This window comes from Glycine soja, chromosome 4 (assembly GCF_004193775.1).
Source record: "Glycine soja cultivar W05 chromosome 4, ASM419377v2, whole genome shotgun sequence".
Taxonomy (NCBI): domain Eukaryota; kingdom Viridiplantae; phylum Streptophyta; class Magnoliopsida; order Fabales; family Fabaceae; genus Glycine; species Glycine soja.
In genome coordinates this window covers 8,506,159-8,530,279 of record NC_041005.1, presented here as the reverse complement: position 1 = coordinate 8,530,279, position 24,121 = coordinate 8,506,159, and the positions used below count along the sequence as shown (strand labels likewise).

The 24,121-nt window shown below is 39.6% G+C and overlaps 1 protein-coding gene across 8 annotated transcripts in view; it reads right to left on the bottom strand.

Moving 5' to 3' along the window:
- Positions 1–24,121, bottom strand: part of LOC114409230 (BEACH domain-containing protein B-like) — a 63,076-nt gene that overhangs the window by 26,650 nt on the left and 12,305 nt on the right. For all 8 annotated transcript variants that reach the window (XM_028372612.1, XM_028372606.1, XM_028372607.1 and 5 more), the window contains 15 exons: positions 23,810–23,878; positions 22,972–23,433; positions 22,490–22,805; positions 12,609–13,073; positions 12,349–12,507; positions 12,095–12,244; positions 4,797–4,952; positions 4,557–4,598; positions 4,079–4,423; positions 2,544–2,717; positions 2,259–2,419; positions 1,828–2,146; positions 1,258–1,693; positions 818–1,154; positions 525–713 (listed from right to left, as the gene is read on the bottom strand). In XM_028372612.1, coding sequence (XP_028228413.1) covers positions 525–713; positions 818–1,154; positions 1,258–1,693; positions 1,828–2,146; positions 2,259–2,419; positions 2,544–2,717; positions 4,079–4,423; positions 4,557–4,598; positions 4,797–4,952; positions 12,095–12,244; positions 12,349–12,507; positions 12,609–13,073; positions 22,490–22,805; positions 22,972–23,433; positions 23,810–23,878 — 3,780 coding nt within the window. The remainder of the gene's footprint in view (positions 1–524; positions 714–817; positions 1,155–1,257; positions 1,694–1,827; positions 2,147–2,258; positions 2,420–2,543; positions 2,718–4,078; positions 4,424–4,556; positions 4,599–4,796; positions 4,953–12,094; positions 12,245–12,348; positions 12,508–12,608; positions 13,074–22,489; positions 22,806–22,971; positions 23,434–23,809; positions 23,879–24,121) is intronic.

The following is a 24,121-nucleotide window of genomic DNA, read 5'->3' as shown; positions in this document are numbered from 1 at the left end:
AACACAAGTACAGAAAAGAGACAGAAGGAGAAAGTGAAACAAGTGTAAAACAGAGAAGGAAGAAAAGGGAGGACAGAACAAAAAAGAGAGAAAGGAAAAATAAATAGAAAATCTTACTTAAAAGTGGGTAAGACTCACTAGAGACTTGCCGGCTGCTGCAAATGACAGAAGGATGGACGAGGGCATGAATGGAAACAGATTGAAGAGTGGGGGAATCTTTTATGATAGCAAAGGGTTACCAATTTAGTTAGTGGGTGTGAGACTGACAGTGCATACATGTGCAAAGGGTGATGAAAACAGTCAGTCACACCCAATGTGACTATTCATTTAAAAAACAAAACTAAAACAGTCATGTCTTCCGCGATGCATGTGACCACTTTTTTTTAATTATTATTACATGTGACCACTATTGTGGCTGCTACTGTTTCATGGAATACATAGCAGATTCTTCAAAATCCACAATGCCATAATGCAACTACAGCCGCTATTTAACACTGAGCGAATTCATGTAAAGATGGGCATACCGCTGGAGAAGATTGACAAAAACCTGACAACCACCAACTATATTAACTTGTTCAAGGAAAGAAGCCAATAATGATATCTGAGAAACAGCACGAATAACCATGTGCAAGACATCTTCAATGCAGGTCATATCCTGACTTTTCTCAAAAAATGCTATCAGAGCTTTTATGTCTCCAGCAGCAATGTTCTGCCTGCGTATCCCCAAAAATTTGGAATGAAAAATTGAACAGAGTATGTAGACTATGAATAATAAATATTAAATGTCAAGTGGAAAAGGGGAAACATGAAACTGTACCTGAGACTCATTTCACCAAGACTCAACAAAAGAAGACGGATCTTATGCATTTCGTCTTTACTAGGTCTTTCCCCCGTAACTTGCTCAGAAACAGAATGTTGAAGGGGGTTACTTTCAACAAATGATTGAGACTTTACATTATCACGATAGAATTGGTGAATTATATCAAGGACACGCGGAAGTCGGCATAGGCTCTTCAGTAATCTAGGATCATTGTCAAATTGTTGGATGAGAAACATGTACAATTCACGTTGCACCTTGTAAACAGCATAAACCCAGATAAGAGGATTAAGAAATATGTTAGACATAGCCTCTTCCACAAGTAGCTCTGCCAGTCCTGAGAAGCATTGAAAAGGAAATAGAAAAAAACAAATTTATGGCAAAAGAAAATATCATCAAATGAAAATTACATGTAGAAGACATGGGAACAAATTACACACCAGAATTGGAAACAACATTAAAAAGATGCTTCAATGCAGAAAGGGTTTCCAAATTAAGTTGTCGTCGAGGAACTGATTGTAACAAGAATCCCAGGACAGAAAATCCAGAGACAATATGCATCTGTTGTTGATTTGCTAAATTCTCATCTAAAAGAGATGCAATAAGCTCAATAACTTCTGTTGTCACACACTCCCTCATTGTCTGTGTTAGTGGTGCGCCCATTTCAGATACTCCAACTTCTTCGTTTTCAAATTTACAACACTGGGTAATAAGAGGGAAAAGCACAGATACACCACCAACACAGTATATTATCTGCTGCAGTAAACGTCTTGAACATAACTGAGTACCACCAATGACAGCTGCTTCAAAAGAATTCTTATCCAATTGATGACTTGTTATCGGTGAAACATTAAACAGCATTCTACTAACGCTTGCCTGAAAAAAATAAGAAACATGCTTGAGTTTAGATGTTGATGAAATATGGCTCAAACATACCTCTTCTATGAAAACAAACAAATACTAAATAAACATGCATGTATAGGCATATAGAGGACAAAAAATTCATGGACCTGGGCATTGAGTCCAAAGATAATTCTTGATGCCAGACCATCTTTAGCATCAAGAATCCCACTTGGTACTTTGTCACCAGAAAGAGGCAAAGATTCATTGTCAAGGAAAGAATACATATAACTTGGTCCAAGAGAGTAGATACTCTGTACTTGTTCAGCAGAAATGGCATCATTAAATAAATAAACAGGACCAATTTGGCCAAAAAAAGGGGATGAATCTGCGATGGATTCGAATGTGAGCACATTGTCTTCATAGTGAGGCATCTTGAGTTTAGCACCAATCATGCAACTTGTTAATGATTCACTGACTTTTGCATACCTGAATAAACAAAGCATACAATCAAATCAGAATGTCACAACTAGCAATTTAGCAATTAATCACAAAAAATAAAATCACAGAAATAGAAAGGAAAAAATATGAAGGTATGAACCTGCATCTTTCAGATGAGACAAGATCACCATCCAAGTAACATCTCAACAAGCTACCGGCAGAAAAGGCTCTTCCTATGCTATGAGTTATGCAAAGAAAATGCCATCTCCTCCTGACTAAACTAACATGCAGGTCCATGCGCTGTCTCTTCAGATTAATTGACTGCAAGGGACAAGAAAAATCAAGCCAGCAAAAACTTGCATTTAAAAATAAGAACAAAAAAATGTTGAGGAACAACACACAAGTTGAATAAAAGAACTAATTTTTCAGAAGATTTATTTCTAACCTCATAAGTGAGCTTCTCCTTTGCAAGCACAGCCAAGGACCCTCTTCCATTTTCTGTAAGGAAACTGAAAAGACCCATTGATCCATTTCTAGGGAAGTTCTCAACCCTAAGCCAACAGGAAAAAGAAAAACCCTTATTGAGGGGCCACTGCAGAGGGGTTTTCAGAATGATACCCTACAAGAATTTGAAAAGAATGAGATAATCGATGGAATACAAGAATGAAGCAGTAGTTTGGCAATGAAAAACTGCTTCTACAAGAACTATAAGCAGGGAACAAAAAACAATACTTTTACAAGCATCATACGACATCCATTAACAACTAACATAAAGAATGTATCCTATACACCCAAGAGTATTTGTAATTTAACCTAAAGCTCATTAAGAAATAAGAAATGTTCCGATTCATAAACCACAATTAAGTCAAAATAACTCAATGCTACTTAAGTCAAGATTGACATGGTCAGGTAATACTTCTGTCAGCTGCTCATTATGATCTGGCATAGCCAGTTTTGATGGTATTTGTCATAAGTAATAACTTCTATCAAAGATACATCATAACCCAATCATCCCATATAACAACAGTTCACAAGTATCCATACTCCTTAATATATTCATTGGTTCAGCTAAAGAGGTTTCCAAGTGAGCTTCGTTGGAATTGATGGATTACTACGTTCCTTCATTATTATAACTCAGATAAGTTCTTCAGTTACTTGATTCAAAATCCTTCCAGCAAGAATTTAGTCCTTGCTAATTCTTTCTTAGAAGCATTAAGCTCTCACCAAAGTTAAAGTCTTAGTTTTGACAAAACTAAATAGAACTTGAACATATAAATGATATCCTGAGTAGACCACATTAGGTTGTATACTTGTATCCTTGCATTTGTTTGACGTGTCTCATAGCAGAGATTAGTAGCCACCATTTTAACACTGAATTGTCTGGCAGCTTTGTAATACACATTCTATTATATTTTAGGAGCAATGGGCGTACAGCGTACCTGTTACCTAAGTAGAACGCTTGGAACTCCTATTTCCACATTTCAGACTTTTAGGAAGACAAACACATATTCTGTTGAGGCATGCACATATGTTGCAGTTAAAGTAAGGGTAGAAAATAATGCCACCAGCTTTTACAATCTCTGAGGATGGACTAGTTTTTTGGGCTTCATTAAGAATAAAGGCTCATTTTCCAGTTAGGGAGAGGAGAGATTCCCTTATCAACTTGGCAAAGGGATCAGATAGCTCTTCTAAGCTAATGGTTTCCATATATATCTTTTTCATCAACAGTCTTCTCGGTAAACATTCTCAGAGGGTATTATATCCTCAGTTTTCTTAAAAACTGTATTAATAAAAGATGTTTATTATTCAAATATGACTCTTCTTTTCTTCCATTAATGTCAGCTAGTCACACCAATTATAATTATATACTGAATATATCTAGGATGGAAGAAAAAGTACTGTTGATGCCAAATACTTCAAAAGTAACTAAAGAAGAACATGGAGTTCTAGAGATATATCTATAATGGCTTCAGGACTTACAGAATCAATTCCATCAAGATCAAAAAAGGCAGTTGGCCCCTTCTCATGTAGCATTGACAAGAGACTTGTTAACAAAACAGAGCAGTACTGCCTCCTCATCCCAACTTTCTCACTTCGGAGTAAAGCAAAGATTTTGCGGATATCCTTCCCTGATATGCTATGCCCACCAATGGCTTGAATTAACTGTGCAATCTGAAAGATCACGCTGTCATTATCTTCTTGAGAAAACCAATTAAGAAGAAAATCAAGCATTCCTGCTCTGACACAAGAAGCTCTATTAGAAATGGAGTCTCTTAGAAGCTGCTGAAAAATGTCTAGCCCGTGATGCTGCAATGACTCACTGCTCTGCCCAATCAAAAGATAACAAGCAATAAAACAAATGGCATTATTTTCTTAAAACAAACTTTAGCAAAACTACTAAAATAATCATTAAAGAAAATAATTGATCAGAAAAAACATGGGGAAATGAATTGCAAACCTTTTGCAGTACAATAAGATATAATATTATTACATCTTCATTCTGAAATAAAAAAAGAAAAGCAGAAAAATAAGAAAACATGAAAACAAGATTTATTAAATGAAGATTTCACAGTACTAAATAAGATATAGCATCAGGTCCACCAAATACCACTTTCTTCAGTTTCCTGGAATAGAAAATGAAACAATGCAAGTGGATCAAACAATTTTTGAAAGCTAGGCCTATGTACTGGTACATCACCTTTATCATAGGACTCATTTTGACATTGAATTTTCCATCAACAAGCATATCGAGCAAAGCATCTAAAAGGATTTCACTTGAATGCAATTGGCAAAAATCCAATAGCAGACTCTGCAGCGTCTGGTAGCCCTTTCCAGCCAGAGCTCTAAATGCTGCCTGCAAGAGATAATAATACAAGAAGTTATTGAATTGGAATGCATTGGTACAATATAAGCAGGTACAGGAAAAAGAATATAAAAATATGATCTAGTTGCAAAGCAAAAAGGATAACACTTTAAAGGAAAGAGCGTGATTGTTGTCAAAAGGCACTCAGCCTATACTCAAATTCGTATGCAACCAAAATACAGAAAATAGAAAAATTAAGGGCAGTTCAAGACCTAGTGTCTGGTTTATAAATTTTTTTAAACTAAAACTAAAAACTGGTTGTTTTTAAAATTTTGGAAACTTACAACTAAAAACCACCCCAAACAAGCCCTAAAATTTCAGCATATCTGTCTAGCTCCTACTCAAGTAAAAACCCTTTGAATCCATAGACAAAATTTGCTCTTAATCATCTTTGGGCATAGAGAATGAAGAAAGTTCCATAGCCACTTTGTAGACAAAGAAAAGTTTTCGGACCAAGCTTCCATATCTTTTTACTTCAATTTGAGAAAAAAAAATATTTCATGAAAGATCAATTGATTTAAAGAGCAAGCGATATTAAAGAAAGGAAAAAAAAAGGATTTATCCTTAGAAGTGATGTAATAAACACATTCATATGCCTTTACAGCTTCAGGAGAATTGGTTATAACATCATTTGTGTCAATTTTTTGTTTTCACAAACTGTGAAATAGGAAAATACGCCACCGAGAGAGAATGAATAGGTTTACAGAGAGAAACACTGGGTGGGGGAGAGATAGGTTTAGAGGTAAGGTAGCTGAGAGAGACAGAGCGAGCTTCAGGGAGGCACCCCGACGGGACTATGCCGGAAACAAGGAAAGAGCCCAACAACTCTGCACTGTGACAAACTGGAGGGACCACAAGGATATCACATCCTTTTACTTCACTCGTTTTGGTGAAGACATTACAGAGAAGGAGCTGTGGCATCATTTCAAGAAGTGGGGTGATGTAAAGGAAATTTTCATACCCAATCGTAGAAACTACAGTGGAAGGAGGTATGGATTCGTCAGATTTAAAGGGGCACGCGACATTCCCTACTTGGCAAGGCAGCTAGATAGGATCGTTATTGGCGGGATGAAATTATATGTCAACATCCCCAAGCATGGAAGGGAGATGCCAAGAAAGGTAGTTGCAGGGATCAAACCACAGGGGTATGAGGAAGCACTCAAATAGAAGCTAATTGAGCAAGACAAGCATGTCAAACAAACCCAGTTTCATACATGGATGTGCTGACAAGAAATAACAGGGTTTCGGGACAACGAATGGCCCTCAACAGCCCAACCCACAGCCGTGAAACTTCAACTTCCTCGGTTCACATTGACATCGGACCAGAAGACATCAAATGGCTGAAGGATGCGTGGGTAGGGCGTCTAAAAAACGCAGCTATGTTTGAAAGAATGGAGGACGATTTATGGTGGGAGATAGGACTGGATATAACTCCCAAATACATAGGAGATGACTTAGTCTTGTTACTTGGCCTCAATGACGCCGGTGCAGAACAAATCATGAATGGTGGACAAGACGGAGGCACATCTATGTTCTATTCAATGGAACGATGGAGTCCGAACTTACGCACAGGGAGTAGGCTGGCCTAGGTTATATCCACCAGATTTTGGCTGTTATGGGAGAAATGGTGGATATGGATGACGAGGTTGAGGAAAAACGGAGGCTGGATAGAGCAAGAGTGCTCATTAAGACCCCTTGGAGGCCGACAATCCAACACACCATCAACGTCCATATTGGTGGCGAAACCTTCAAGGTGTATGTTGTCGAGGAGTGCGGCAGTGGTACTTGTGACTGCCTGAGGAGGGGACGAAGCTTCAGGGGTTCGTCGGAGGAGATCGACTCCGACGAAAGCTATCTCGGCAACCCCACTCTGACATCGACGGAAAACATGGTGTACGAAGATGACATGCAACACCTGTCGGCACCGGAAACGCGACCCGCACCATGCTACATCACTACTAGGCCCAGTGCCGGCGTCGTAGATCACGAGATGACTCTATTATCCAGCGGTCAAAGTGGCTACAATTACCCACTGGATACTAGCAATAGTCCGCAGGTGTTTGGCGGAAACCAGCGAGTACCTACGGCTGTATAGGAAGACAATCACAGGCGGCAGGCACAGATCACCTACCACCATGACGAATCAGCCAAACAGGGGCAGCCACTCAGTGACGGGTTCACCAACCATGCAGCAGGGGAGCAGACATTTCACGGAAATGGTAACAAAGAAAAGGGGGAGACATGTGGCATGGCAGAGGCCCAGAAGATATTAGTAGTTGCAACACGTGACGAGGCAGAGGCACAAGACAGCTTTTGTGCACATGACAATCTTAAAAGACAGGAGTGTGGTGAAGCTGTAATTGAAGAAGCAGCACGTGAGCAGGGGGGAGTAGTGTCGTGGATATAAGTGGGCCAAATAAAAGGATGGGTTGTTTAACTTACACCCCCACTGAGAAAACATACAACTTGGGCCTTAGCCCAGAAAATAACAAAGCAGGAGCTGAAAATACCTGGCACGTGTATTCAAGACAAAGGAGGTGTCAAAAGAAATCCCAAATGGGTCATTCTTTATCTACTACAGTGGCAGAAATAGATAGAAGCAGAATACAACCACAGAACCTGGCACAAATTGGGACTGCGTGTACTGCCATTAATACCCCTACCACTGAAACAGCTACACACAATGGAGGTCAAGAAGCAAATACAGAGCTACAGCACATTCAAGAGGCAGCTAACATATGGAGCATGGCTAAACAAATGGGGGCTACAGGAGGAGATGAGCAGAATACAATCATTGAAAAAATTAAGTCTACGGAAGGAAGGGACAAGATAGAATGTGAGAGGTGGGGAGACAACAGAAGGAATCAATGAATATAATTTCATACAATGTCAGAGGTTTAGGGAGGGGGTAAAGTGGGCAGCAATTAGAAGATTGATCAAGAAGGAGGGTGCGGATATGTTATGCCTCCAAGAGACAAAGAAAGAAGTGATTGACAAAGCTATGTGTCAGGCTTTATAGGGAGATGTTGAGGTTTGTTGGGAGATGCAGCCTGCTAATAATACAGCAGGAGGCATATTATGTCTATGGAGCGAAAAAACATTCAGGTTACAGAGGAAAGTCATTAGCAATGGATTTATTCTCTTGGTAGGGGAATGGATCAAAGAGGCACTCCAAATCAATATAGTTGCTATCTATTCACCATGTGACATTCATAATAAGAGAATACTATGCGATACTGTAAAGCAGTTGAAAGATTCATTGTCTGGAGGGCTATGGTGTATCCTGGGTGACTTCAACAACATCAGGGACACAGCTGAAAGATTTGGCACATGTCAAAGACTATCTGGGGAGAGCAGCATCGAAGAATTCAATGACTGGATAAATGATCTGGAGGTTATTGAGGTACCATGGTTGGGAAAAAAGTTCACCTGGTATAGACCAAATGGAGCATCTAGGAGCAGGCTTGACAGGTTCCTGATATCCCATGAGTGACTTGGCAGATGGCCTGGTAGCTGTCAAGCTACTCTCGCAAGGAACTTCTCAGATCACTGTCCAATCTTGCTTCGGTCCAAGGTCGTAGATTGGGGTCCTAAACCTTTTAGGATTCTAGATTGCTGGCTATCAGACAATTCCTTCAAGGCAACTGTACACCACTGTTGGACTTCTCACCAGCAATCAGGTTGGGGAGGTTATGTTCTCAAAGAAAAAATAAAGAGATTAAAGCAAAGGCTGAAGATTTGGAATCAAGAACAGTTTGGAGATACCCTCAAAAAGGTCCAGAAAGTTGAGGCTGAATAAATAAATTGGAGGAAGACACAATCCAAAGAGAGCTATCCTCCCAAGAAGTCATGAAAAGGAAACAATTACAAGAAGCACTATGGGTAGCTGCCCAAGCTCATGAATCTTTGTTGCGGCAGAAGGCGAGATCGAGATGGCTCAAGGAGGGAGATTGCAATTCACGGTACTTCCATTTGCTGATGAATGCCAATCGTAGGAATAACTCCCTAAAGGGGGTCATGATTGATGGAACATGGACTGACGACCCACATAAGGTGAAGGAGGAAGTTAGATCTTTTTTCTCACAAAGATTCCATGAACCAGATTATTACAAGCCTAGGCTTGATGGCATCAGTTTTCAAACTATCAATCAGCATCAGAATAACATGCTGACGGCTCCATTTCAAAAGAAGGAAGTAAAACAGGCTGTCTGCGATTGCGGGAGTGAGAAAAGCCCAGGTCCTGATGGGCTGAACTTTAAATTTATTAAGAAATTCTGGCAGATGTTTAAACCTGATGTTCTTCGTTTTCTAGATGAATTTCATGTTAATGGTGCTTTTCCTAGAGGCTGTAATGCATCCTTCATAGCATTAATTCCCAAGGTGGCTGACCCGCATCTCTTGAATGACTATAGACCTATCTCACTAATAGGTTGCATGTATAAGATCGTGGCGAAGTTGTTGGCTAAAAGAATGAAGAAGGTAATGCCATCTATCATAGATGAAGCCCAATCTGCCTTCATTGAAGGTAGACATTTACTACATAGTGCACTCATTGCCAATGAGGTGATTGAAGAAGCCAAAAGGAGCAACAAATCATGCCTTGTATTCAAAGTAGATTATGAGAAGGCATATGACTCAGTTTCATGGGATTTTCTGTTGTACATGCTAAGGAGAATAGGTTTCAGTTCCAAATGGGTCAAATGGATTGAGGGGTGTATGAAATCTGCATCTATTTCAGTTTTGGTGAATGGCAGCCCCACAGCTGAGTTCCTTCCTCAAAGGGGATTTAGGCAAGGGGATCCATTAACACCCTTCCTATTTAATGTTGTAGCTGAAGCTTTGAATGGGCTGATGAGGAGAGCTATGGAGGAAAATCTATACAAAGGTTTCTTAGTTGGCTCCAATAATGTGAGCATTAGCATCTTATAATATGCGGATGATACAATCTTTTTTGGGGAAGCATCTAAGGAGAATGTCAAAGCAATAAAAGCTATCCTACTGACATTCGAACTAGTATCAGGTCTAAAAATCAACTTTGCAAAGAGCTGTTTTGGAGCATTTGGGGTAACAGATCAGTGGAAGCAATCTGCAGCCAATTACCTGAATTGTAGTATGCTGGCTTTTCCTTTTGTTTACCTTGGCATACCCATAGGGGCCAACCAGAGGCGATGTCAAATGTGGGATCCCATTATCCACAAATGTGAGAGAAAATTGGCAAAATGGAAACAAAGACACATATCCTTTGGGGGGAGAGTGACACTAATACAGTCAGTGCTAACATCAATTCCTATTTATTTCTTTTCTTTTTTCAGGGTGCTTCAATTAGTGGTGGATAAGCTAGTAAAATTACAACGTAGATTTTTGTGGCAGGAGGACCTGACCAAAACAAGATTGCATGGATTAGGTGACAGACAGTGTATTTACCAAAAGAAAAGGAGGGTCTGGGCCTCAAGGACATCAACACTTTTAATATTGCTCTTCTCGACAAATGGAAGTGGCATCTTTTACAGCACCAAGGGGAATTATGGGCTAGAGTATTGGAGTCCAAATATGGTGGATGGAGGAATATGGATGAAGCAGGTAGGGTAGGCCCTGAATCAATTTGGTGGAGGGATTTAAAAAGGGCTCTTCATCACTCACATCAGGGTAGGGTTATCCAAGATGGATTAAAATGGAAGGTAGGAGGGGGGATAGAATCAAATTTTGGGAGGATAGGTGGATCTGTCGGGAGGAATCATTAGCAGAAAAATATCCTAGACTATACTTGGTTTCATCACAGCAGAACCAGCTTATTAGACAGTTGGGTACTCACAAGGACAATGGTTGGGAGTGGAATTTTATATGGAGAAGACCGCTGTTTGATATTGAAATTGATTCGGCTGTTAGTTTCCTAAGAGAGGTTAAAGGCAAGTCTATACAGCAACAGGGATCTGATGGATGGGAGTGGTTAGGAGAACCATCAGGTACATACTCTACACACAGTGCTTATAACATGATATGGGAGGAGATAGCAGATGGGAGCCAGGAGGAATGTTTTGAGGAGTTATGAAAAATCAAGATCCCAAGCAAAATTGCGATTTTCGCATGGAGATTATTTAGGGACAGACTGCCAACAAGAAAAAACTTGCAGAGGAGACAAGTGCAGATTTCAGACATGTCATGCCCTTTCTGCAGAAGGGTGGAGGAGGACGCATCCCACTTGTTCATCCACTGCCACAAAATCCAACCTATTTGGTGGGATACCATGTCTTGGTTGAATATTAAAGGTGCTTTCCTTTTAAATCCAAAACATCATTTCCTTCAACATTCATTTGTTCAGGCTGACGGCATAAGGGTCAAGAGGTGACAGTATTGATGGTTGGCTGTAACATGGTCCACTTGGCAGCTTCGAAACAGAATATTATTCTCCAATGCAACTTTCAATGGTAACAAACTGTTTGAGGATGCAACATTCCTACTATGGACTTGGCTTAGAAGAATGGAGAAAGATTTCTCAATCCACTTTAATCATTGGTCAAGTAACCTCCGACAGGGCTTTTTGTATTAACAGAGGGTAGTATAAATAGGCTAAACAGCAGATGTACATTTCATATGTAGTCATAGTCTGGTTCCTATTCAGACAGTGTTTGTCTGACTATGGAACCATTTGTATGGCTTCCCTACCCATGTATTAAGCACCTCTGGTACTTCAATTATTTATATATATATATATATATATATATATATATTTGCTGATAAAAAAAAACATAGTTCCAAAGCCCCTTTGTCTAAGTAGTTAAGAATTTGATCCTTGTCTACCTTATATTCTTCTTAATAAAAATTGAATTCAAGTATATGATAAAAACGAGCCAGTGTTTTGTTCATGCCATAAGCCCATAGGCTCTTGTATAAGGTGTGATAAAGAAATAATTTTATGCATGAGTTTTAGTCCAACAACTTAAGTTTTTGCCGTAATTGGTTTGCCACAATCAAAAAACAGCTAAAGGACAACAAAAGAAAGAACTTATGGAGCCTATGGAAAAACAGTAAGATACAATTCATAAATGTGCTTAATCGAAACAAAACGTTTGTAAAAAAAAAAAAGTAACAACATTAGGGAAGAAAAAAGGGGAAAAAACAATGAAGATAAGTACCTTTGAGGTATCATTACTTGCAAGCAGACAAGTAAGTGTTTGGAGTACATTCAGAACCAATTTCTCCCCATTTGCCTCATCAAGGTTGCTGTTCAGTAATGATACAACATGCAAAAAGCATTCCCCATCCCGAAATAGAGTCTGATAGTACTGAAGCAATAAAGCATTAAAGTCAAGCCTTCAGTAAAATTGCCAAAAGCATTTGAAGACATTTAAGCAAAGAGTAAAGAAATAAATCAATATTGGACACATACTGCTTGGTTAGCCTGAAGCATATCTCTCATTCCTACCAACAAATCAACAGATAGATCAACAAAACTTTTCTCACGTTCTTTTAATTGAGTAAACATTTCTAAATACTTAGAGCATAACTGCAACTTCGCTTTTTTATCTTCCTCGGAGAATGGCATAATCTGACCAAAAAAATAGCCATGTTAAAACTGGTAACACAGAAAATCATTTCCCCAATTACATTATAACAGCAAAATTCAAGCAAAAAGCACATAAAGAATACCTTCATGAGATCGAGTATGTGTCTAAGCACATCATCTCTCAAACCCTCCACCCAAAATAAATCAAACAAGCAATCAATGCATGTAAAACTATGTAATATCAAACTCCTAGTATCTTCAGCAGCTGCTATAAACTTGGCAAAGAACTCCATGCACATTTTCATGCAATTAAAACAACTTTGTATAATCTTAGGTGAATTGCATGTATTTTGATCTTGCACTGATACCAATGCTTCCATGCCACTATTCTCATTGGAGGGCTCCATACTTCCTGGCCTTCTAGACTCTTGTGCTTGAACACAGGCAACTTGTAGAACACGAGAGACTGCATTCAAGTTCTTAAAGGAAGCAATTGTTCTCTCAGGAGAAAGCTGCAAGATGCGAACCAAACTCCCCACAAGAACACATGCAATTTCCGGATTACAGGCAGAATGTTCAAGTGCATCCAGCAAAGCAGACAATTCTCTCTGTAATTAAAACAAGGTATAAATACTTAGACAATTGTCAAATAATTTACTTCAATTATACAATGCATGCACAAGTATCTAAAAAATTAAAAAAGAAAAAAAAGATATTCAGGAAATTAAGATCACGAATAAATAACACAAGCATGCAAATGGATAATATATACACATCAGAACTCTTAGTTCAGCAAAATAATAATGAATAAAGCCAAATTAACTAGACAGGTAGTGCATAATTTAAAACAAATATCCAACATGAGTGACATAACAACATCTAGTTTCAGAATGCAATCACTGTGTTGCTAAAAAAATCATCTGATCATTAGCTGACTTCCGCCTGAAGCACTGATCTCGTCAGCTTTTTGTTCAGTTCTTTCCTCACCTAACCCGAATTGAGTGGGGTCACCATTTGGTGAGTACGACCTCCTGGCATCATTGTTGACCGTGGTTACAAAGTTTGTATAATAACCAACAGGAAATTGCTGCAACCCGATGATTCTGTCAGGTTCGTCTCCCTCTACACCCGCTGCTGTGTTGGTTCCCGGAAGCTCGCCGCCAACCTGTGCTTCCTCCGACAGAATATCCATCCTAACCTCACTCCCAATTCATCAGAAGATCCTACATAGCCCCCTCTGTTACAATTGCATCTACAATAATTGTAACACAGCTCTTCTACAATCGTAACCACATAATCGACCCCATTAATGGACGCAGTTACTGTGTGGTTAATTGTAAGAGGCCATGGTGTTTTGATTAAAACTCTTGCCCTATCTAGCCTCTAAAGATCATCTACGTCTTCGTCCACATCAACCACCTCCCCGATCCCCTTCGCGATCCTTGCGATGTTTTCCGCATCCCATGCGTGTAACAGAATCCCCAAGCACATCACCCATACCAACCTGAAACCAGGCCTCAAGCTTGGACTCCATTTCTCTAGAGTATGGAACATAGATAAACCACTTTCGACTCCTTCTCTGCACAGCTCTTCTGCTCTTGTGTCATTGAGCCACATGAGAAGCACCATGTCACCGCCAATGTATTTTGGTTTAATTCTTCACCTCCATCCCACATAAGTACTTCATCAAGTCTATCAAACGCCATTAGGTTCCTCAGTCTACCTATCCAAGCTTTGGTTAGCCATGCCTTCTTATTCATTGATAGTGTTAGTTGGATAGACGAGCGAGAGGTCATACTTGATGCCTGCGCATACTTCAATGTCCACCGTTTCACCACATGCATACTGTCTGCTGCAACCACATTCGGATATGATCTGAAAGTTGCCTCTCGTTGGGGATTCTGCTGTTGTAATCCTGTATTCAGTGTCATATGTTCTGTTGTCCCCTTTCCTTTACCTTTGTCTCTCTCTTCCACCTTTTCTATGGCTACCTCCTCCTTTTCCTGGTGTTTCTTGTTGACTGTCTCTATCGGATTCCATTCCCTTCCATGCATCGGGATGTTCACGTGTAGCTTCAATCCTCCAAGAACCAGGTTATCCAATTGTCTCTCTAGTTTCCTTGCATTTTCAACCCATTTGAATCTCACGAAGCCATATTTACGGCCACTCCTATTTCAATTCCTTGAGATGAATACCTCCCTAACGTCACTCCACTTCTTGAACTCGATCCATAGTACCTTTTCTCCCATGTCATTTGGAAACTTTGTGAAGTAGAACGACAGTATGTCCGGTGCATCCCTCCAATTTTTGCTCCTTCCCTTCCCCCATCTGGTCGTTGTTGCCGTCGCACCATGTTGCACATTCTCCTTCCTGGCATAGTTGAGGCAAGGCCTATCACTCACGTTCTCTTTGTTTCTCTCTCCCACCCACTCTTTGTTTCTCTCTCTACCTCGCTTTCTCTGTTTCACTCCCATTTTGTAATGATATGTTCCAAAGATGTTCTTTTAAATGAACTAAGTTTTCCTTACCCAACTTTGTTTCCTGAACCATCATTAATCACTTCTGATGTTTCTGACACTACATCCACCCTTACTGTTTTATCAAATACTCAACCTTCACTTGCACCTAATCCTACACCTCTACCTTCATCCACACCTTCCATCCCAAGTAACACCTCTATTTCATTCAATTCATCTCTATTGGAAAAAATCCAAGTCCCACATTGACTAGAGATAGTGCCAAGATAGAGTATATAAGTGGGGGCAACCATAACCCTATGAGCTAACTTTTAAAATTGAGTTGAGCCCAAACTCACATTTTAAGATAGTATCAGAACCTAACCTAGATCCATTAAAAGGGTCACCCACCAAGTTATCCACACACCAAGCCCAAAAGTGTTGGGCATGATGGGGTGTATTGGGGAAAAAATAAGTCCCACTAAAGATAGTACCAAGATAGAGTATATAAGTGGGGACAACCCTAACCCTATGAGTTAACTTTTGGGGTTGAGTTAGGCCCAAACCCACATTCTAAGAATCTAAACATTTGCCATCTCCTTTATCTGTTCATTCTAAATAAAATGCTTCTCCACTCATCCAACCCAATATTAACATCGATATTGATCAAGATTGTACTGTCATATCATCTGACACTGGCCCTACTTCAGAAAGACCACTCAATACTCACCCTATGTGCACTCGTGCTAAATCTGGGATAGCTAAATACAGAATAAATCCTACTCTTCTCCTTGTTCATCTTGAGCCAAAATCAACCAAAGCTGCCTCGACAAATTGCTCTTGGCAATCAGTTATGCAAGCAGACTATGATGCTCTCATTAAAAATGGAACATGGACTTTAATTGATCTTCCATCCTCCAGAATTGCTATTGGGAGTAAGTGGGGTTTTAGGGTGAAAGAAAATCCAGATGGCTCTATAGACAAGTACAAACCCAGGCTGGTTGCAAAAGGGTTTCATCAGCAGTTGGGATTTAATTAAAAGAAATTTTTTCTCCTGTGTCTATTAGACTTATTCTCTCTTTTTCCATTTCTCACAAATGGCCTCTTCAACAACTAGATGTCAACAATGCCTTCCTCAATGGCATCCTTGAAGACGAAGTGTATATATCTCAACCCCCTGGATTTGTTTCCTCAAACAAACATTGAGTGTGCAGATTACACAAAGCCATCTATAGCTTAAAGCAGGCACCTAGAACCTTGTTTGACAAGCTCAAGGCTACTCTTCTTAGTTTTAAATTCTCTTCTAGTAAATGTGATCCATCGCTCTATGTATTTTTTGAAAATGGTTTTGTAGTCTACATTTTAGTCTATGTAGATGATATTATTATTACTGGTAACAACATCAAATCGATTCATTCACTTGTGTCACAACTGAATTTTGTATTTTCTCTCAAAGATCTTGGTGACTTGGATTATTTTTTGGGAATTGAAGTTCAAAGACAAAAGGATGGATCACTCATTCAAACTCAGTCTAAGTAGATCAGAGATCTCTTGGTCAAGACTAAAATGGATGAGGCTAATCCTATTTCTTCCCCTATGGTTGGAGGGTGTAAATTAACCAAGCTTGGTTTTGAAGATTTTTCTGATCCTACCTTATACAGGTCCATTGTTGGGGTCTTGCAGTATGCTACCATAACAAGACCAGAGATTAGTTTTTCTGTAAATAAGGCGTGTCAATTCATGTCGAAGCCTTCGGAGCAGCATTGGTTAGCTGTAAAGCGAATTCTGAGGTATCTTAAGGGTACTGTCAATCAGAAAACCATGAACAACTTGCAGAAAGTGTTTGGAGCATGGTCACTGATTTGGGGCTGACAACAGGTAATTCACAGAGGAACTTTGTTCAACAGCCGCTGGAATTGGAGAAAAGAGATGGAGAAGAGGCAGCTAGATTGGGAGCTACGAGACGGATCCCATGAATATTATTTCATACAATGTAAGAGGGTTAGGGAGGGGGTTAAGTGGCCGGCAATCAGAAGGATGGTCAAAGAGCATCATATTGATCTTCTGTGTTTGCAAGAAACAAAAAAGGAGAATATTGACAAGTCTTTGTGTCAGGCCTTATGGGGGGATTCCGAAATTGTATGGGAGGCATATCCATCAGTTAATTCAACTGGTGGTATTCTTTGTATCTGGAATGAGAGAGAATTTAAGGTTGAGAGCAGATTCATTGGAGCTGGCTTTATATTGCTGTCAGGAAAGAGGGGTCAGGAGTCGCAACCAGTGCATATTGTTAATATATACTCTCCATGCAATCTTCAAGAAAAAAGGGTGCTTTGGGACAGTGTATCTCAACTGAAAAATCAAAATGCGAGTGGATATTGGTGTATTTTAGGGGATTTCAATAACATTAGGACTTCTACAGAGATAATAGGATCGTCTCAGAGGGGGCAGATGGACGGAACCATAGCGGAATTCAATGATTGGATTGACGACATGGAGGTAGAAGAAGCGCCTTGGGTGGGAAAGAGATTCACGTGGTTTAGACCAAATGGTATAGCTAAAAGTAAGTTGGATAGATTCATGGTTTCCCCAGATTGGCTTTCAAAATGGCCTGGGTCCACTCAATCTACGCTGGTCAAGAACTTCTCGGATCATTGCCCCGTCTTACTTTCATCCAAGAGTGTCAATTGGGGCCCAAAACCTTTTAGAATACTAGACTGTTGGTTATCAGATAAGTCCTTCAAGAAAGTGGTTTTTGACAGCTGGTCATCCAATCCTCAGAGTGGGTGGGGGGGCTTCGTGTTAAAAGAGAAAATCAAAGCCCTCAAACAGAAGATCAAGGTGTGGAACAAAGAACAATTTGGAGACACTTTCAGAAAATTCAAGAAGATAGAAGAAGATTTAAATAAAATGGAAGAGGAGTTAACAGATAGGCAGTTGGAAGACAACGAGCGGGCCCTCAGAAAGCAGCTACAACAGGAGCTGTGGGAGGCCGCTCAAGCTCATGAGTCGTTACTGAGACAGAAGGCCAGATCTAGATGGATCAAGGAAGGAGATTGTAACTCGAGATATTTCCATCTGATGATTAATTCCAAGCGGAGATCAAATTGTTTGAATGGAGTGTTGGTTGATGGATCATGGAAGGATGAGCCGAAAATAGTCAAAGAGGAAGTCAGAAGGTTCTTTTCACAGAGGTTCAGGCAAGATGATTTTGATAGACCAAGACTAGATGGTATTAGTTTCAAGACCATTGATATGCATCAGAATGACTTGCTAGTGGAGCATTTTCAGGAGAAGGAGGTGAGAAGGAGGTGAGAAGGGCTGTATGGAGCTGCAGTAGTGATAAAAGCTCGGGCCCGAATGGAATTAATTTTAAATTCATCAAGAAATTTTGGGATGTCATCAAACCAGACTTCCTCAGATTTTTTGATGAGTTCTATGCTAACGGAGTCATTCCGAGGGGATTGAATGCATCTTTTATTGCCTTGATCCCGAAGGGAGCGGACCCTCAAGTGTTGAATGAATACATGCCTATCTCACTAATAGGATGTACTTATAAGATTCTTGCTAAGGTGTTGGCTAATAGACTGAAGAAGGTTATGCATTGCATCATCAATGAATGACAGTCAGCATTCATAGAAGGCAGACATATGCTCCATAGTGTGTTGATCGCCAATGAGGTAGTCGAAGAGGCTAAAAGACGCCAAAAACCTTGTATAGTTTTCAAGGTGGATTATGAGAAGGCGTATGATTCGGTGTCTTGGGAGTTTTTGATTTACATGATGAGGAGAATGGGTTTTTGTTCAAAGTGGATTTTATGGATACTCGGTTGCTTAAAATCAGCTTCAATCTCGGTATTGGTAAATGGAAGCCCCTCATCTGAGTTCTTACCACAGAAAGGACTCAGACAGGGAGACCCACTATCACCTCTTCTATTCAATATTGTTGCCGAAGGATTGAGCAGTCTAATGTCAAAGGCTATAGAGAGAAGGCTCTATAAAGGTTTTTTAGTGGATATAGATAAGGTTGAAGTTAGCCTACTCCAGTATGCAGATGACACAATATTCTTGGGTGAGGCAAACTATGGAGAATGTCAAAGCTATCAAAGCTATACTGCGTGCTTTTGAACTTGCATCGGGGCTAAAAATAAATTTTGCTAAAAGTAGTTGCGGGGCTTTTGGGGTGTCGGATCAGTGGACCTATGGAGCATCCAAGTACCTCAATTGTAGCCTGATGTCCTTTCCTTTCACATATTTGGGCATCCCTATAGGTGCCAATCCCAGAAGATGTCAGACATGGGAACCCATAATCACTAAATGGTTCCTAAACAGGTGATCGACAAATTGGTCAGGTTACAAAGGAATTTTCTATGGGGTGGGTCATCCGAGCAAAACAAGATTGCGTGGATCAGATGGGATACGGTGTGTATGCCAAAGGAAGAAGGAGGATTAGGAGCCAAGGACATAACCTCGTTTAATATATCATTGCTGGGAAAGTGGAAATGGGATTTGTTTCAGAATCAAGGGAAGACATGGGCAAGGGTACTACAATCAAAGTATGGCGGTTGGAGGAATCTGGATGGAGCTCAGAGGACTAGTAGCGATTCCATGTGGTGGAGTGATCTGAAGAAGGTATCTCAACATCCTCAGCAGGGACAGCAGTTGAACAAATTGACATTATGGAAGGTTGGGCGTGGGGATAAGTTTAAATTTTAGGAGGATAAGTGGACAGGTGGAGACAGGCAATTAGCAGAAAAATACCCAAGGCTGTACAACATATCGGATCAGCAACATCAATTTGTTCAGCAATTAGGAGTTTTCAATGAAGCAGGGTGGGAGTGGCAATTTGAGTGGAGGAGACCATTGTTTAATAGTGAGATAAAGATGGCGGTCGCATTCATACAAGTTGATGGGCACAAGATCAGGTCTGACATTGAGGATCAGTGGGTGTGGGCGGCAGAGTCAAGTGGTAGTTATTCGGCTAGGAGTGCATACAGAGTGATTAGAGAAGCCATACCAGAAGAGGAACAGGATGGAGAATTCAAGGAATTATGGAAGCTCAAGGTCCCAATGAAAGTGGCTATGTTCGCATGGAGGTTACTCAAAGACAGATTGCCAACCAGAGATAATTGGAGAAGGAAACGGGTAGAATTGCACGAATATGTGTCCTTTATGCAGATCAACGGATGAGAGCGCAAGTCATTTATTCTTTCACTGTAGCAAAATTCTCCCAATATGGTGGGAATCGTTGTCTTGGGTGAAATTGGTGGGGGGCTTTCCCACACCACCCAAGACACCATTTTCTTCAGCACAGTCAGCGAGTTTATCAAGGACTGCAGGGGAACAAATGGACATGGTGGTGATTAGCACTCACTTGGACTATTTGGAAGCACAAAAATAGCATTATCTTCTCCAATGCTAATTTCAACGCTTACAAAGTAATGGATGACGCAGTGTTTCTAATTTGGACATGGCTTAGACACTTAGAAAAGGATTTCACTTCCCATTACAATCAGTGGTCTTCAAATCTCAAAGAAAGTTTTCTTCGGACATGAAGATAGGAATCTAGGATTCACTCCTGTACTTTTCTCTTATTGTGGTTTATACCAGGTTCTGTAATTACAGTGCCTGTTTGTGAACCAGCTCTTGAGTGTATTTCTAAAACATGTATTGCTTTAGTACCTCTGGTACTTATTAATATTTATATGATATTTTTGCTGAGCAAAAAAAATCTTAAGGGTACTCTGTCTCTTAGGGATTACACTTTCAGGTTGCTTCTCTTCAGCATCCCTTCTCTCTTCATGCATACTGTGATGCAGATTGTGCTTCTGATCCTGATGATAGGAGGTCAACTTCTGGTGCTATCTTTCTTGGGCACCAATCTCATCTCTTGGTGGTCTAAGAAGCAATCAGTTGTGGCAAGATCCAGCACTGAGGCAGAGTACAAGAGTATGGCTCTTATTGCAGCAGAAATAACTTGGATTCAGTCTCTTCTTTCTGAACTTCAAGTTACTTGTACCACTCCAATTATTCTGTGTGACAATACCAGCACTGTCTCTTTGGCTCATAATCCTGTTATTCACTCTAGAACCAAGCACATGGAGCTGGATCTGTTCTTTGTCAGAGAGAAAGTTCTCACCAAACAGCTTAATGTTGTTCACGTTCCTGCCATAGATCAACTGGCTGATATTCTGACCAAGGTTTATCTCCTTCATTTCTTTTGTTCAGACCCAAGCTCAGAGTAGTTGAAAGACATTCTTCCAACCCCTCATGAGCTTGCAGGGGAGTATAAAAGTATACATTACTCGCAGTGTATTTTTTACTTAGCTGTTATTCTAACTAGTAGTTAGCAGTTAGTCAGTTTATAGTTAGTAGTTTAGACCTTTAGTTCTGACAGCTTTGTGACAGCTGAATCAACTAACTCAGGTTAGTTGACAGTTAGGATAGTTGGTAGTTATCCAACTATATGATGCAGATTGGGCTTCTGACCCTGATGATAGGAGGTCAACCTCTGGTGCTGCTATTTTTCTTGGACCTAATCTCATCTCCTGGTGGTCTAAGAAGCAATCAGTTGTGGCAAGATCCAGCACCGAGGCAGTGTACAGGAGTATGGCTCTTATTACAGCAGAAGTAACTTGGATTCAGTCTCTTCTTTCTGAACTTCAAGTTACTCATACCACTTCCCTTATTCTTTGTGGCAATACCAGCACTGTCTCTTTGGCTCCTAACCCTGTTCTTCAACCTAGAACATGGAGCTGATCTACTCTTTGCCAAAGAGAAAGTTCTAACAAAACAACTTAATGTTGTCCGTGTTCCTGCCATTGATCAACTGGCTGATATCTTGACCAAGGCTTTATCTCCTTTATTTCTTCTGTTCAGATCCAAGCTCAGAGTAGTTGAAAGACATTCTTACAACCGCCTCATGAGCTTGCGGGGGAGTATAAGAGTATTCATTCCTCACTGATTTTTACTTAGCTGTTATTCTAACTACTCTAGTTAGTAGTTTAGCCTGTTAGTGCTGACAGCTTTGTGACAGCTGTATCAACTAACTCAGGTTAGTTTTCAGTTAGGGTAGTTAGTAAGGTTAGTTGTCAGTTAGGGTAGTTGGTAGTTATCCAACTATATAAACAGTATTGTAATCTGATGTTAGTTGGGTTGAATAATATCAGATTTCTCAATCTCAATTTTCTCTCTTCTCTCAACTCTCTTAAAACAGAATTGCAATCTGATTATTGTTGGGTTGAATAATTTCAGATTTCTCAATCAGAATTTTCTCTCTTCTCTCAAATTCTCTCAACTCTACTATTATCTAACTTACCTGAAAGTTGAAGTGCACAAGTTAATTTTAGCTTATGGAAGAAGCTCAATTCGTTTTACCTTCTTAATTTCTTCTCCTATAAGTGTTTATAGAGAAGTTAATTCAAACAAAACATGAACATATCCAACCCCTAAAATTTAGAGATGCATAAATTGTGATATGTGATTGTGAATATGAATATAAGCTCAAGCAAATTAAAAAAGAAAAACAAGAAAATATAAATGCAAGAAGAGGGAAATAAAAGAACCAACCATGTTCTGTGTGTTCCCATTACTAGTTGAAGCAAATTCAACAAATGAAATTACTTGCATCTGTAGACTATTAACCCCATTAACTTCTTCTGTATTACCAGTGCTCCTTGAAGCAGACGATATTTCAGACTTCTCGGTGTATGCAAATATCTGTCCAGCAGATTCATCTGAACCTGATTCGAAATAAAAGAAATTTTCTGAAAATATAAGATCCCATATTCCCTCTTCGTGAAAAATTTCAAGTGACATGGGAGAAGAAGAAAGAAGGTTTCTAAATGCATTAAGAACTGTGTTCTGTAGAGTTGAGACAAAGACCCTGCAAAATGGAAAGAAAAACAACATATAAAAAATCAGTTCAATACACGAAGGTCCTACTTGAGAGCCATATTAAAAGAAATACTTTGCAATACTGTTTTTGATAGTTAATTAGACTTTTCAGTTTATAACAAGGAAAGACACAGCGAGCCATTGGCAAATTTCACCTTAAATAGCCTGGCAACTCATTCTGACTTGAGCAAGTTTTGATGCAAGGAAATATTGTAAATAAAACCCTCATGACCCATTTGATTGAAAGTTCATAATACGCTGAGGAAACAGGCAATGCAACTCGACCAGAAGATACTTGAACATTAAGAGATTTTGAACCCTCGGGAACTAACAGAAATGAACAGAGACCTCTGCTCAGCATAACAACATAATTATTCCAAAAATCAGAAAAAGAAGCACGTGATGGAAGGCTATCAGAAACCACCACTGGATCAGGCTTTGTGTGATTCTCATTTTCTTGAATGTCAAGACCAGGCATACCAACAGCATGCCGTCCAGCAAAATCCTTCTCCCGTCCCAAATCTTGAAGCAGAAAAGCCGGCGAACAAAAACTATTTGCAAATTTATGCACCCTACCATTTTCACAAAGAAATTGTAAGTTGTTCACATTCCCAAAGCTGTATCAATGTCAAGGTCTCAAGCATCAATAACTTCTTCACTAAATTTGAACGAGATTCAAGTAGCAATCAATCAAAAAAAAAACTCAAGTTAAATGCAAAAAAGGACGACACTGTCCTAACTGCCACAGGAATAAAAATTCAGAGAGGAATACCTAAGAATGACAAGCAAATACATCTCTAGTGAATACACATGATATGTTTCAGAATGTCAATAGGCAATGATGTTGATGCAATTTTTTTGTTTTATGTTTTCATTTTTTTTTATAATTATCATATAACAGTTCACATCAAAGAACTTGTCAAAGTGACCATGTTCACTGAATGAAAAGTGGAATCTTCTGAAATTACACCATGAGCAAATTATGAAGGATACACAGCCTCCCTCAAAACTTCCAGAGAAAGAATATGAAGTTGAAAGATTTTTTGCAATGGTTTATCATCCCTGCAAAAACCAAGCAGACAAATTTATCAAGGAATGCAAGACAGGCTGTATAATATAACAATGTAGATAACATAGTATTCTCTGGAGAGAAACAAGTACATGTTAAGCCCAAATATTTGTAAAACAGACAGCAAACTCAAATTATGATGAATGAAATAAGGAGATTCACCAACATCAGGCTAGTCATGAAATTATTTTCCACAAACTCAAACTTCAAGGCATGCATTGATCCCTCAAAAAAGA